Below are 16,457 nucleotides of genomic sequence, written 5' to 3' on the forward strand. Positions count from 1 at the left end.
AGCAGCAAACTGAGGTGTCACAGCAGTGTCAGACCAATGCAACACAAACAGAAAAGCCCATACCCAAAGAAGCAATGTCATTAATGGAATGTTCCCTCTGCTAGAAGGATTTACAGAGGGGTGAAACAGAAATGCAACAAACATACAGAGAAGACACATTTACACAGTGGTAAACCCCAACAGAAGCCCTTGTACCGCTTTTGGTGCCGGTTCTGCAGTGTGGTGATTGACCAGCACAGCCCCAGAGACTCCATTCACCTCTGTGCTTCCAGGCAGCTGAGGTGGGGGATCCCCTGAAGCTTTCCATGCTGGGGAATTACCTTAAGTTCTCCATTATTTGGCAGCACTGCAGAGGAGTGACTTCTCTTACAGGAAAAATTTCACAGTGGTGTTGAAACTTTGTTGAAAACCAATGCTCAGCAGCTTCCAAGAGCCATTCACTGCATCTTAGTGCCTTGACCTGATCTCAAGTGTGTCTGATTCTTTCTGAAAAAATGTGGACATAGCCCAAATTGGTAGTACTTGCCAGTCTCCTCCTCCTGAATTAAATCAGAGTATTTGGAGAGGGTGGCAAAAGCGGTGAGGAGAGTTCTGCTGGGGCCATGAGGAGGAATGGAAGGAGAGGTGAGTGCCACAGCCCTGTCAAAGAGCCATGTGGGCAAACTCATGCATGAAATGGGATCATGACAACCCTAACCCACACCTCTGAAATCCACTGCCAGCCAGCACACAGTAAACCAAAGGATTTTGCACCTTCGTGGCTTACCTGGGCACATGGCCCTGCCAGACACCCTGGGTGATGAAGAACCCCCCCCTCAGAGCAGCAATGACACCAGAACAAGACAGCACAAGACACAGATACATTCTTGGCACAGTCTTACATTCTCCAAAACTCGTGGAATTGATTTCTCTCTCTCTCTCACCCTTGCTCAGTCCAGTTGCAGGCGAAGGTGACATAGCTGTAATATTAATTTTACAATTTTGCAAAGCTTAATGTATCTGCTTTCTTGTTAGTTCATTTAATTAATTTTGACATTATGGATCATGTTAGGCTTCCATGCATAAATTGCTAAGGTTATATTACCATGGGTGATGATATAATTTCACATCTATTTGCCTATGCTTGTCTACATGTGACTTTTAATACACATATGAATTCATACATTTATATGCACATGCATGCAGGTATATTTTAAGAAATATTTTTTTCTCCTGCTCAGCAGAATATCTTTGAGAACATTTTAGAAACACTTCTCTACAAAAATATTTCTACCATCATGACAGTTGGTTTTCCAAATGCAAATATCTTGTAAGGTTAGAAGAAATTCTAAATGCATGGTGATGAACAATGAATACAGTGCTTAATTGGAGGTCATTTTAATAAAATTATCATATACAAACTTTAACAATTATTTTGCATGCTATTAAAAAATAAAAATCTGCCCAGTGTGATATAAATTTTAAAAAAAGGTGGATTTAAAAATAATGAGCATGCTTTAGTCACTAGCTCATTTGAGGCAGCAACACTTCCAGTGACTCACAGACTGGCAAATTATAAAAGTTTTAAGGCTCAGATTCAGCAAAGTATATAAGGACAAGTCTGAAAATAAAGAGTGAACAGTCTCACTGAAGCTGATGGAGCATTTCAATGTTGAAAAGTCCTCTGATTTAGCCATAAATCTCACAAGATTCTGTATCTGCAGGAAATCCCTCTTTTCTGAACCATCCCACTGCAGGAGAATTCCAGCTTTTCTGTCTTTTCCTTTCTTTCCCATCCTGCAGGTACTACAGGTTTTTAATAAGACACTCTCTAAGGGCATGGACAAATCTGTGTGCCCTGGTCTGTAACTGTAACTTTGTCTCCTATCAATAAAATAAGAGGGAATAACCCTACTAAGGGACTTTTCCTAACTCTCCTCTTAAAAGTCAGTCTGATCAGAGGGCAACTGGAATTTCCTGAGACTACTTTTCTGTTTTAGAGAGAACATATCTAACGTTTGGTAACGTTGTACAGATATTTTTATTTCTATGCAATTGTTGAGTGAAAGCTACACAGTGAGGCCAAAGCTTGATTGTATTATTTTAATTAGATTTGGGGAGAGGAAATCCTAACAAATAAATTATGTCCCTGAAAATAAAATTCAAATATTAATGATAACTTGGAATACTTTAAAAGCTTCAAAAATTATCTATCGTGTTCTGCTTTGCTTTTAATTAAATGCTTAAGCCCTTCAAAGGGATTCATTAACACATCTGCAATTCAGATTAATTCATTTTGTCACTGCTGTTTTGACAGATGGCCATATGTAGGATACGGTATTTTGCAAAGCAATCAGGCCACATGAGAAAACTTTCACAACAGATTGTATTAATCTTTAAGGAAGTTGGATAATACGTTGAAAAACAAAAAGCATGTTACAAAAATGTATTTTCAATAAACCTGTGCAAGATTCCAGAGCTGTGGCTCTCTGATAAACTCCACAGCCACCACTTCTCTGACTGAGTGCACTTCATGTGTTTCATTCCTGGAACCACTTCTGTGTTTAAACCTTAAGGGTTTGTTCTTCTCTCTGATTCATCCGTACACAACTCCCACTGCCAGCTACGAGCTACCCATAAAGAGGAGCTCAGGCAGCTAAAACTTTGCATCAGCACAGAGTGAATTTGTTATTGCTACCAAATGATTTGTTTCCAGATTGGCTGTTCTCAAAAGTCTTCATCCAGCAAAGAATCGTGACTCCAGGCCAGCATTTGAACTCAGCCTCAGCTTTCAAGCATCCCTTTGGGTTTACAGCTTAGAAATAAGTTTCCTTGGACTGGAACCTGAGCACTCAGGACCTTGCAGGCCTTCTCCCCTCATCCAGGGAAGCTCCATGTGAAGGAACTGTAGCCTCTATTTGTTGAATAACGTTGCAGTTTTCATCTGCTGCTTCTCAGCCAGAGCCCTGACACAGTTATGGAATCACTGCTTGGCTTGGCATTATTAATTCTAGCTTAATTTGTCTTCCCCCCCCTACCCAAACACACAAAGTCAGTGGCTCTCTTCCACAAAATCTGAGTATTTTCTGATATTAAGATGTACTGGGTAAGTAAAAACCACGTGTTTTTACAAAATAATGGGTTATCTGTCACTTCTGAACCAAATTCTGCTCTACCAATGGCTTCAGTGAGACAAGCCACATAAGTCAAATACAGCCTCCTTTTTTTTTTTTTTTAAATTAAATACTCAAATAAAGGTAGAATGCAGAAAAATGCATTTTACCAATTCTGAAAAATTAAATTGTTCCCTGGGTGCTTCCCATATCTACATTATTATTATTAATGTTAATAACAGTGGAATGCACTCCCAGTGAAAAAGGCAGTAGGTGGTCATTATAGATTCAGTACTACTTAGAAACATCCTAAAGATGATGTATTCATACACTGAATGAAACTTTTTTTATATTATTATTTTTAGATGAAAAAATATTCTGTCTGAGCTGGGGCTAATGAATTCATCTTTTTGTGTCAACTGCACTTGAAAAATTGCAGTATGTTCCCTTTATACTCAACAGTTTCACAAATGGGACAAAATAAAAAACTGAGGATGATCCAATGCTCTAAAATTGTCTTTTTGAATTGAAGAATGTGATGAAGCTAAAAGAGTTGTTGCTGTTTTTCAGCCCACTTATTAGGGATTCAAAACCCTGCCTCTCAAAAGAATATTTTATAATCTTCACATTCATCAAAATTTATGGCCATGAATAAACAGAGAGCAAGTCCTGGACTGGGCAGGAGAGAGATTTGGGAGAGTTGAGCTGTAGTTCCTCAGGCAGTGGGGGCTTCCAGGAACCACCAAATGCCTCAGTAACAAGATGCATCAGCCAATCTCAGCACTGGCACTAGGGGGGCATCCTACAACCTCCTGCTGCACATTATTGATTTACTTCTCACACCTTCATCAGAAGAACACAAAGAGGGTCACACCTGGCACCCAAAGCTATGGATGCCATGGGAGAGGAGATGCCAGTCCCAAAGCCAAAGGGAACGGGTGCTCAAGTAAAGAGAGCAATGATATGGCTGTATCACTGCCAGCAGAAGGACACTGTAGTTAAACTGAACTGCAGCCAGGTGAAAACACAAAAAACAGCACATGTGGAGCAGACAGACAGTGAAACTGAAGACCTAGAGAAAGGCTTCTCCCATCCCATTGCCTGTGGTGCTCCAGTCAGGAGAGCTCCATCCAGTCAGTGCTTGGGCAACAGAGGGAAGTGAGTCTCAAAGGGGTGATCCATGCCCATCACTGAGGAACTGAAGGAAGGAGAAGGAACTGACCACTGACCTCTAAGCAGAAGTATCAGTCACAGCTCGGGATGAGGGAGACAGAGCATGTGCAGCTGGCCTCTTCACTTAGATGTTATCTTTCCTGGTTTTCTTCACCTTTCTTTAGGCACAGCAAAGCCATGTCACTAGTTAAAAGTGCATCTGAATCCCCAGGGAATGTGTTTTACTCCATCTTAGGGTCAGAAATTCACAGGCTTTTGGACATTTTCTGTGGCACATGCTTACAAGGAGACATAACTATATCACAGTTCTCCCATTCTCCAAAGCCCCTCTACCTACAGAAGTAAGAAATCTTGGAAAACACCTTCCTGGAAAGGAAAAGACAATGGGAAAAAAGGTGGTAGAAAAGCACTGATGTTCAAACAGGTAGACACATCTAGCAGGAGAGGCAGGAGATAAGAACTGAAGCAACAGAAAGGGTTCAGTCCCACTATAGAGATGCTGGACTGTGGAAAGGTGAGACAAGGAAGCTGAAGGGGTGTAGCAGATCCCAGTCTAGCAAAAGGGCTGAGAAGATTGTGACATGGGGACAGATGGGGTATTGGAAGCCAGCACGTCAAGAGACAGTGAAAAAGCCTCTGGAAGGGCTCAAATCACAGACAAGAATAAAACCTCTCCAAGATACCTGTAGCCATTGAGGAAAGAGGGAGAGTTTAGCACATGGTGCTGGAGGTGGACACAGAAGGGTGACTGCCTGCCTGGGCACTTCAGGATTTTCCAGCCTCAGGTTTTATCAGGGAAGACAGGCAGGAGTTAAGGCTGCTAAGCTGATACTAATGGCTAATTAGTATGAGTTAAACAGTTAATTAGAAATTAGCTAAGTAGCTGCAGGGGGTCAGAGGCAATGCCAGCACAGTGCCTATGGGAATCACAGAAGCAGAACAGAGGTAATGCTGGTGCCATGGGACAGCCTCAGTCTTGGCCATCTGGGCAGGAGAAGGAGGAGCTCTGCAGGGCTGAAGAGGCTCTGTCCCTCAGCTCTTGCATCTTTTTCCTATTTCAATGAGATGCATGTGCAAGTTTTGTCAATGCAGACCAGCATGACCTGGGCCAAGAGCTCAGAGGATCAGGAACGGCTGATCCCTGGGAAGGGAAGGAGCACACAGAAGCTGAGACACCTACAAACTGCATTGCTGAGGCATTCAATCTGAAGAGATGCATCTTCAGCCAGGAAACAGTGACTCATGATTTAATTTTTCTAGGACATAAGATTTCAAAGTGATTCATTTGGTCAGAAAAAAAAAAAAAAGTCCTACCATTTCTCATTCTGGGGTAATGTTATAAAGATTTTACCAGTTTTCAGTTAGCAGAATAAAATCAAACTCCATGTGATATTCTCACTGCACCAAGACTGTGAAGCTCCCTTTTCTGCAACTAAAGTAATCATTGCTTTTGAAAATGAACTTAATACTCTCTTTCTTTAAGAAGCTTTGACAAATTCAATTTTAATTCAGCAGTGCAATTAAAGTAAAGCCAATGTGTTTATTTTTTTTGCAGAGAAGAAACTGATTGAAATCATATTTATAGTCTTGGGGCAGAGTCAAAGCACTGCTGAACTGTTAGACAAGTGTGCTTATTATTAATTGCTGTAAAAGCCACTTAAAATATGCATTTGATACCTGTATTGTTACAAGTGTCCACTCTAGGCAAAGTAAAATAGCTCAGCTGGATTTTTTTTCTCCCCAGAGTGAGATGGGAAAGCATCTGCTATGAAGTTTAGCAACCTAAATACTTCTCATCCTTACTGAAATTCCTATGCATATCAGACAACAAGCCTCAATCTTCAAAAGAGTTTAGGATCTGAATAACAAAGTTGTAAATTCTCCTTCAGCCTAAAGTAAAAGCAAAATAAGAACTAGTGGAGATGGTGGTTTTTAATTTCAAAGGGATTTTTTGTACTAAGCTTTGGTCTAAGTTCCCTTTCCAAAAGGTGATCTAAATTCATTCCTCATCAGAGAGCAACCTGCACTTCTATCAAGCAGACAACACTGACAGATACCAAATCACAACATTATACTTCCAATAGAAATCGAAAAATCGAAAAAAAAACCGTTTTCGTTTGTTTTGTTTTGTTTTTTTTTTTTTTTTTTTTGCAAAGAAAATATACAGAGAGCAGCTGCCAGAGCCGTAGCCTTAGCAACCACACCTGCTTCATACTCACGTCGGCTTTCATACATGCTCCTGGACTGGGCCCAGATTTTGAAGGGATCTGGCTTTTTCTGCCCAGCACCGTCCGGTTGCTCTGCAGGCAGCGGCTCCGCGGGGGTGTAGTCCGGCAGCACCTGCGCGCTGTGCACGGGGGAAGCGGTGTGCCCGCTGCGGTGGCTGGAAACACTGTGCTGAGAACTGTTTTGGCTGTCTTTCCTTTCAAGTGGTTGCTGTAAGGAAGACAGCGAGTGGAAAGAAGAGAGAGAACAGACGGTTATTGGTCTTTGAGTGGGTGTTTTCCATCTTTTTTTTTTTTTTTTTTTTTTTTTTTTCCCTCCTCTCTGTCTTTGATCAGGGTTTCTGCACACACAGAAGTAAATATATAAATCACAGTTTTGCTGCCACCAGTTAATGCTGGGTACAGCTAAATTCCCTGATGACAGATTTTGATAGGGGGACTGACAGAAAGAGATATACAAAGTCATTAATCATAGAGAGAAAAAAATATGCAGTTCTCTATCTCACACATAAAACCAAAACTCATTACAGGTTACTAGTTTCAGCGCACTTTTTTCTCCCTCATTAAGGCAGAAAAACTCAGCATCCTTCTATTCAGGTAACATTAGGGTCTAACTTGAGCCCACAAGAAAAAGGAAAAGCTACTGTGAAAACTGTAAAAACTTCAACAAGTTCCTTTGAAAGGGATGCAAGCACAGCCCTTACTATGAAAGATCACTTTTCCTCTGCAGCTCCTGCAACACCCACATCACAAGGGGGTGGACAACAGAGAACCTCTTTCATGTCTCTGCTTCCCAGAGCATCCACAGGATTACAACAGACTTTCACAGATGTGAAAATGTCTATTTGCACTTTGATTTCCCTGTTTCAATGAAAAGGAAAAAATGCATCTACCTAACTTTGAGGCTTATTCCAAAGCAATAAGTCAAGAGCTCCGTCTGCTCAATGTTGAGCTAAGCAGGTTACATAGTTCTTAACTCAAACTCCCAACACTGTGTTCAAATGAAGCACAAGTCACATTTGCATGGCCAGGATTTGTACTACTCAATATGCAGCAAAATCCTCCCTCAAAAAGAGCTCCCCAAGCTGTACAGCAAATGCTTTTCAATGCTCTTTTGAGATGACCTTGGGTTGGCACTAAGGTCAAGTACAATCTCCCACCTGCCCTGGCACGGGGAACTGGCACATTCCTGGGGCTGCTGTGATGCAGAGAGTGGCTGGAAAGATCACATCCTACAGGTTGTTTTTAAAACATCCACAATTTCCTAGCTGAAAAGGGTCAGCCACTCACACCAAGAAAATTCATACAAAACCGTAACGCCCCCTGATAGCAGAGAGTACCCAAAAACATTGCAAAAAAGAGTCGCTTGCTTTCAAGGACTTCTCCACAGAAAACCAAGCAAGGGTTGGGAGAGAAACCAGTGGCAAAACCAGAGCAGATCAGCATGGGGAGCTGAGGTGCCCACAGGCCTGGGGACCCATTCCTTTATTCTGAACAACTCCAGGCATCCAGTGCTCCATCATTGCAAGGCTGAATTAATTACAAAGAAAGTTACCATGCCAAAGTGCCCTCTTTTTGAGTCTTAAAAATAAGGTTTTCTGAGTTCCTTTTTTTTGTTGTTGTTGCAAATATTTTTAGGTTTACACTGAGAAAAAAACCCCAAAAAGCTCCAACAGCCCAAATGACTTTGACCTCACAGCCTTACATTTGAGTTGTTGATCTACTACCAGCATTTTTTAAAAATACCTCGATTGACTAGAATGTGAAATTGCCTTTGTCCTTTAAAGCAATTTTGGAGAAAGCATACCTGCTGTGATTACTCATCTGCAGACTCTCAAATACAAATATCTGAAACAATTTCAAACATTTTTAGCTTTTTAAGTGGTAAAAGAAGCTAATTCACATGCAGCCCTTCAGTTTTTAAATGAGACCATTTTAAAACATCTATGCTGTGGGTAATCACTCCTTTGTAATTTAAAAAATAAAGAAGAAACACTTTACAACTCTCAGTCCAGCCATCTGGATTGTTTTGTTTGTTTGGCCAAACTACTCAAATAACTACAAGCATCCTGTGAACAGACCAATCTCCCTGGAAATAGCTGGTTTAGAGAAGCAGGAGTAGAGGGACTAAAATGCAAAGCTATAGTCAGCCCCTGAGGAATTGATGAGAACTCTCTGAAAATTTTCTGATTTAAAAAGAAACAAAGTCTGAACTTTAAAAAGGGCACTCACTTTATGATAGGGAAGATCTACACATTGAACAAACCAGGAATTCTGTTTCATATCTGGGATGAAAATGGAAGTGTCAGCTTATCTCAAGCAAAATCACCTCTAATTAAGCTAGAGCTGCAATTGCAAATACACCTATTCTGCAAGAAAAAAGGGAAAACTTCAGAGGGACAGTTGTTTTTCAAAACATTAACTCCTACAAAAAGCCTGAAACATCTCTATCTAGGGGTTGGAGAGAGGAACAGATAACCATGGAAATAATGAATATGTGCAATTAAATTAATTCAAGCCAATGCTAATCAACTTTCACATCATCAGATGAGGCCAAAAAGGTTTGGGGCTAAACTTCTTTTCACATGCACATCATCAGCAGCAGGATTTGCAGGGATCATCCCACTCAGGGTTCAGGCTGCCCAAACGAAGCTTGTGCCTTGGGTGCAAAGGTGGATGTTTTTTTAGAGAGATGAGCTGATGATACAGCAATGAAAAGAGGACTTCTCCATCTTCTGACTTGTTCCAGCTTACACATGGGCAGAAAAGCAGCTAAATCAGAGCCAGTTGAGCATGGGGCTGTTTGGTGACAGCCTGCTGCAAAGTGGGTGGTTCAGATCTCACCTGAGATGCTGATCAGGTTCTTCCGTGCAAAGTAAAGCACATCAGCTGAGTTGTGCTGACTTCTGACAGTAGCTACAAGGATAATTCAGTGCCCCATGATAAGTCATCCCTGGATCCTCCAGGGTCTGTGGTCTTCTCCCACAGCTGGTGGTAAATATAAATAGCTTGCCAGAAAGACTCTTGACCAAAAGTGGCTAGAAATCAAGACTAGGATGACTACCTTGAGTCCATGTTGGCAGACTGAAAGCTTAAGTAGAGGTGATGAGAAAAAAACCCACTGTATAACAGCCATGACAAAAAAAGTATGTGGAAGGCTGGAGCTTGTCATGCCCTACCCAAGCCCCAGTCTAAGATGTGTGACTTGTGCCAGCTTCCCTACACCTTTGCTTAAACTTTGTAGTGTTCATTCTGCAAAGAGTAAAACAAAGAAAACATAACATTGGGAAGAAAGTATTTTCTAGCTGCCCTTTCCCCACTGGCTGAGGTTAAGAGGAACATCAGCATGACACAGATGTCTGAGAGTGCAGCTGTGGGGGCAATTACTGCAACTGTGGGGGCAGCAGTGGTCAGGGCATACACATCAGCCTTTCAGGATTTCTTCTCTGCACTGTGCAAGCCCATTTTCAGCCACAGACACTGCATCTGCCAACCTGAGAGGCAGCTTCTCCCTCAGAGAGGCTGAGCAAGCCCACACTGAGCACTACATCATCCTCTGATTACAGAGAGGGAAGAAAACAACAAAGGTGACATGAGCCAGCGAGTTTCGAAGCTGTTGTGTTTGAAAAAGAGACAGGAGGAAAACTGCTTATAAGAAGTCTCTTAGTGCCTGGAAAATGCTACAAATACCCACACAGCAGAGACTGGTTTGTCACTGGTGCTAAATGAAAGAGTAATTAGATGTTACTTTGTACAGTGACTGCTAGAACTACTGAGGCCCATGGCCCAGCTGAGACATGGCTGCAGGCAGAGCTAGGATGCTAATTATTAGCAGCAGTCGTGTCTGTCTGTGTCAGGCAGAGAAAAACCCTCAGCAGAGGAGGAGAGGGTGGCAGGGAGCATGGCCTGTGGCATGAACGGACACCAGAGCTTTTTGGCACAGGATTCTGCAGGCAGAATACTGGAAGAGGGAAGAGTTGCTGTGGTTCCCTCCTGCTGCGTTTCAAGGTGATGGTGGTGGAAATATGGTCTCTGAATGAAGAGGGATGTGTTGTACAAAGACTCCTGCTGGGGAAATAGTTTTTCCTCCTGACAAAAAGCTGCCTAGCCACCCCAAATACGTGGCAAGTCTCTTGTCAGGGACAGGATGTATACAGGAATTGCATTTTTGGCCCCGATTCAGCTATGTTGATAATGTATTTATTTATACCCAACAGACTAGATTTTTGGAAGAGCTTCCTTCCCCCTGCAGTGATCTGCTCTTCTGATGATCTAGCTGCAGGTTTTTTTTTGCTGAGTGTTTTGAAGAAGCTGGTCCTGGCACCAACAGCAAACTGAGCTGGAAATGGAAATCTTTGCCCCCTTGTGGAGTATGTTGATGCAAGCAACGAGAAAAAAAAAAAAAAAGTTTGCTTTCATCCATGTTACACCAGGATAATTACACGGGAAATTGCTACACTAGAGCACTTGCACGCTGGAAGTGTAAATCCCCAGATGGTCAACACAAAAATATTATCCATTTTTATCTAAAAAAGAGTCAATGGGAAACTCAAAACAAACTAGCAGCATAAAGAGCTGCTGTGATCATGTCCTTGGTGTGGAAGAAGAAAGAACTTGGAAGTCTCAAGAATGGCTGCAAATTTTTTTTTTTAATTAATTTGTCTCTTTCACCAAGGTTGAAAAACTCTCCTTCAAAGCTCAGCAAAAGAGCAATGCTCATCATGCACACAGGCTGAAAAAATGAAGCCCAGGAAAACTAAGCTCAAGGCAGAAAAATATTTTGAGACTGTCACAGCTTCAGCAGTAACAAACCTCTCCAGGGGATGAAACACTTCCCCCCAGCTGGGAGGTAAACAACAGGATGGAGCTGCCCTTTTGGGAGTATGGGATTGGGGCTGATAGTTAAACCCCTAAAAAATAGGGTTTGTCTGAGAAAGAGACAGCCCATGGCAGCATGTCAGGAGTGTGTCTGGGCCTTGGGAAAGGTTAGGAGGTAACAAGAGAGGGCTTGTCACTGTGCTGAGCCAAGTGGAAGAGGATGGAGACGTGAGCTCATGTCTTCACTGATGCAGAAGAAGAAACAAAGAATGAGCAGAAGTTAAGGTTGGGCCAATTGCTCCCAGCCTGGATGTATTCTGTCCTCTAACTGCAGCTCATTTAATAATCAAGCTATGTTGGGAAACATTCCTCCTGCATGGGTTAAAGGTTGAAGAGGAAATAGATATCATGTTCAACCCCAGCCCCACAGCCAGCTGAGCAGGGCTGGGGACACCCCCTGGGTGCACAGCTCAGTGGCAGCACCCACATTCACCCAACAACTGCAAGTGCAGCCCTGAGAAATGCCAGGGTAGGGTGCAGTGAGATGGCATCCCAGAGGGGGAATGTGCCAATGGGATAGGCCTGGTTTTCCCTTGCAGGACAAGAGCAAGTGGGAATCTTCCTGGCCAAGAGGGCCAGGATCCTTCACCCTGCAGTGGAGCAGCAGCCCAGCAACTAAACCAGGGAAGGAAGGTGTTTGGCAGTACTGCTGCTTTTGAGTATTTGCCCATCACCTTGGTCACACAAGCTCTGTTGTTGGTGTAAATCCATCCCAGAAAACCCAAAGACAGTTTCCCCCTGTGCAAAGGGCGGCTCTTAAGGTGTTTTGCTCCAGGTTTCAGTGCTCAGCCTGGAATGAAGGATGTGCCAGCTCCGACTACTCTGCTCTGCCCCTCCGAGGAGCCGTCGGTCATTAAAGCTGCCACACAATGCGGCAGTGTAAAGCATCGCTGCTAATTGCCGATGTAAATGAGCCAGGGTGCAGGCAGGGGAAACAGCAGGCTCTGCTTTTTTCTGAATCTCCTGCTTTAGAGGCAACACCATTGCCTAGGGACATAGTAAAAATTACTGGAGCCATAGTAAGGCAAGGTGAGAGGGGCTCGGGAGAGGCACACGAGAGAACGGGACTGCTTCCCCAGGGCTGACCAGCACCTCAAAGCAAACAGCAGGGAGAAATCTGCTGTCGCAAGGCTACCCCTGTTTGCAAGCAGTCTCTTTGTTCACAGTGGCAGGATCACCCTGACACGGATTTAGATGCTGCTCAGATTTTCACGGTGCGTGGCTGCGGAGCAGAGAGGTGTCTGACTCGGCAGGAACCCGCTGCACCTGCTGCTGAACGTGTGTGTGGCAAAGGGGGAACCTCCACACCTTGAACAGACCCAGACTCACTGATCCAGGTGGGTTGAATGCTAGAAGCCAGAGTTGGGATGGAGTGCAGCCCCTCCTGCTCTGGCTGAGGAAAAAAAGTCCAGGCAGAGAAAAGAAACGCGCCAGACGCATCCGTATTCCGCACACTCGCTTCTGTCTTACCCAAGGCTGAAATAATCTCCTCGTGTGACAGAAGGGAGCGTGAGGGGACTGACGTGCTCTGTGCTCTGAGAGGGAGCACACCCCATGCTTCTGCCTCTCAACATTAATGTGAGCTGACAGTGGTAGAGGCCTGGGCTCACGTGACTCTAATCAGCGCTGCCCTAAGCCATCGGAATCACATTAATTATTTCAGGGTTTTCTTTTTGGATGAACAGAGAACTCCTATTTAAAAGCAGGAGCCTTCTGCTCAGCCCCTTCATAAACCTCCCGCCCAGATTTGCAGTGAGGTGGGTGGGCTGTGCCCAGCTGCAGTTTTTGGCACCCATCGGGGACTCTGTCGGTGAAGTTTTACATCGGCTTACAGCAAGGCAAAGACCTCACTCTCTCTGTTTCCCCAAAGCTACTTTCCCCCTCTTCCTCTCAACAGATAACTCTTAACTTTCAAGCTTTAGGTATTAAATTTCCTTAAAAAATAAAACATTTGTTGCTGTTGCATAGCAATCATGTGTTAATTTCTTCCAGCATATTACACACAGAGATTTAATGATACTTCAGATCACAGCTTCCCTGCTATCAGCTAAAATGCTATCCAGGTAACAGCTTTACATGGAAATAGGATCAGAAGGGACAAGAAAAAGCTGCTCTGTTGGGTTGTTTGAAAAATAAGGTTTCTTACACCTGCAGCACAATTCTGCTCAGCATGAAAAAGCCTCCAGAACAAGTGCTTGGACAGCTAACTGTATTCCTGGGGAACTGTAATCAGATTCCATTCATGCTTTATCAAGGTGCATGCTTTCCCATTCCGTTAATAATGCAGCTGAGGGTACTCAAGAAAACTCAGGGAGTTAATGGAAAAGGTTGGTGCCCATGAGCACCCAACAGGAATTGCTATCTGGCAAGAAGGTGGAGCCTCCCATCTTTCCAAAAGGAAACAATAGCTTTTTTTCCCAGTAAGTTAAATGACAGAGAAGCTCAATCTGTCAGGGAATAGGATCTGTAAACCTGAGGATTTATTTGCAAACAAGTCCCCCCGCCGTACTGCATTCCTCTTCCATCTCCCCATGCAGCAGGAGCCACGCAAGGTAATCACGGTTGCAACAGCAAGACAACTTAAAACAACCAAAACCCACAAAGAAAACAACCCAAACTCATGCCTTTCTCCTTCAAAGCAGGCAAACAGACAAAAAATAGTAGCTGAAAAGTGCTTACCGACTTTGGGCTCTTCTTTGGGACCGGCAGTCCTGAAAAATGGCAACAAGGGAAAAATAAACATTAGCATCTAAACGTTACCTTCCTCTTCAAGACAAATCCCTAGGTGTATCATCCAAACGTAGCCATCTGCAGAGTTATGTCAGCTTTCGCTCTCGCATCGGAGTTCCCAGTCTGTTCATATCGAATCAAAGCAGAGGGAGAGGGAGAGCCAGCGAGAGACGGGAGCGGGGGGAGAGCTGGAGCTGCATTAGCTATGCTGCCTGGTGCTGCAGCAGCCAGGAGGCTGGGAGAGAAACCCACAGCCCTCAGCAGCACCCGCCGGAACCCGGAGCTTGGGCAGAATCTCAAATGCTCCCCTGGATTAGGGGAGACTTAGCTGACAATTAAGCCCAGGCTATTCCCTTTTGACGCGCTCAGCTGGGCGATTTTCTCGGACCAATCGCTGAGGCGCAGGGGGAAACAGGTTGATTTTTTAAAAAGTCTTTCCTCTAGAACCTGATTTTTCAAAGGAAAATGGGAAGCGGCTCGAGCTGGGAGGCACGGGCTGGGCAAAGGAACACAAAGGCAGGCAGAGGAGTGAGCTTTTATCTCTAAAAACCTGAACGCTGCTGAGAACGCACGCAGTTTCCTTCCTGTCCATCCGAAGTGTAAATCTTTGAAGCCAGAGATTTTATCTGCTATTTACAATTTAAGAGAGATGAAGCTTGAAAACAGCACTGCAAATGTCCTGACCCTTGTGGGGGATGTGAGGGGGCTTGGAGAAGGGGGACATACACAGGTTGCAGTCAGTGCAAAGGAAGAAATGACTGGGAGAGAACCAGAGAAGGTTTTTTCAAGGACAGTTTTGCATTTTGGAGCAGCCTCTTGCTCACTCTGTGATGAGCAAGAGAACTCAAGTGGGATTTCTATCGACTACTTCTCTATATAGCTCAGTTCCCAGCAGCAAAGGAGACATGTGTCTGGGGATTTACCTATAATGCAGGAAAAACTCTTTCCTGGGCATTTTTTCAATCACCTTCCTTTTCCTCCACTGTTGGAAGAAGAGGGAAATTCCCCACATTTTGCTCTGTGTGACACTCCAGATAACAAGAATAAACCACAACACAGATTACACTCCACATTAAGCACTCAGTAGTTCAGATGTTTGAAATCTGCTTTTGTCTTTACAATGTGATTTATGTGGCATTTATGCTGCATTATGTTTTCTACTTTATGCATTTTGCTTGTGCTAAAACCCATGCCCTCGTCTAACTTATACAGAGAGAATAAACAAGTGATGCAACTAAATTACAAATCTGCCTAGGAAGAAGCTCATTTTAAGGTAATTTGGGAGATGTTAGTTCTGAATAGGGAAGATTCACAATTAAAAATGATAAACAGAGTCTGCTCACAGTCTGGGACCCGAAGTGTAATGAGTGTTTTAAATGAAATATTTTCAGCTTTTGAGGAATATCTGTGCTCTGCACATCACTGTGATGCATTCCTGGTCAATAGCTGATCCCCCTCCAGGCACAGATTGATCGAGGGACAATGAAACATCAAAACTGTTTGAACAAAACAATGAAGACTGCAGCTTCATTTCTGCTGATGGTGCCTGTGTTTGTGTAATACATTTAAAGAGGAAAGCACTAATAATGTTCACAGCAAATCACATTTTTAACAGGCAACATTTATTCCAGAGATAAACACACAGCTTCCCTCTCTCTCTTTCCACATGCATGCACACGTGTTTACTCTCCCTTTCCAAGAGATGCTCCTTCCTATTAAATCAATAGGTAGAACTGATCCCCATGGATGCATGCACTCCTAACAGACCAAAATGATCTAGAAAAGGGATTACAGTCATTCAAATGTTCCCCACAAAAAATAAAGCCAAGATGCAGCTGGGCTGTTGGTTCAAATTGTACCAAAATTCAGTTTGTTGCATCACAAGCATTAAATGTTAAAATTGACTAAGTATGAACTGCTGAACAAACAGTTGCTTCAAAGTCATCAGTTTTGGCTGTTCCAACCCAAAATAGATGGAATATGGTTGAAAATAATGGAAAACACATACAAGGCCATTGTTTGGTGAGTTCAGAGACTTATCAATCTTACAGTGTCACTGCTCTGTGCCAGACTTTGCACCAGAACAAGCAGTAATTGACTTCCAACCAAAATAAGTGACTGCAGAACATGTTAGCAAATGGTATTTTTTCATGGGACAAGCCTATAGTCAGGGGAACAGTCTGCCTCTACATTTTCCTCTCAAACATTACTTATTCATCTAATGAGGACCTCATTTTAAAACCCCACTTCCTTATGAGCAGGCCAAAAGAGCAAATGATAGGTATAATGTGGAGTTTTCATGCTCAGATGATGGAATGGATACAGGATTTAACAGCAATGAACACAAAGTGCTTGAATA

At 43.2% G+C, this 16,457-nt stretch overlaps 1 protein-coding gene across 31 annotated transcripts in view; it reads right to left on the bottom strand.

Moving 5' to 3' along the window:
- MAGI1 (membrane associated guanylate kinase, WW and PDZ domain containing 1) overlaps window positions 1-16,457 on the bottom strand; it is a 328,716-nt gene that overhangs the window by 24,091 nt on the left and 288,168 nt on the right. For 22 of the 31 annotated variants that reach the window (XM_071756233.1, XM_071756230.1, XM_071756227.1 and 19 more), the window contains 3 exons: window positions 14,048-14,079; window positions 6,485-6,701; window positions 882-959 (listed from right to left, as the gene is read on the bottom strand). In XM_071756233.1, the coding sequence (XP_071612334.1) occupies window positions 882-959; window positions 6,485-6,701; window positions 14,048-14,079 (327 nt within the window). The remainder of the gene's footprint in view (window positions 1-881; window positions 960-6,484; window positions 6,702-14,047; window positions 14,080-16,457) is intronic. The other 9 variants (XM_071756239.1, XM_071756238.1, XM_071756236.1 and 6 more) reach the window with 1 other exon arrangement.

The sequence above is a fragment of the Heliangelus exortis genome, chromosome 12 (genome assembly GCF_036169615.1).
Source record: "Heliangelus exortis chromosome 12, bHelExo1.hap1, whole genome shotgun sequence".
NCBI lineage: Eukaryota > Metazoa > Chordata > Aves > Apodiformes > Trochilidae > Heliangelus > Heliangelus exortis.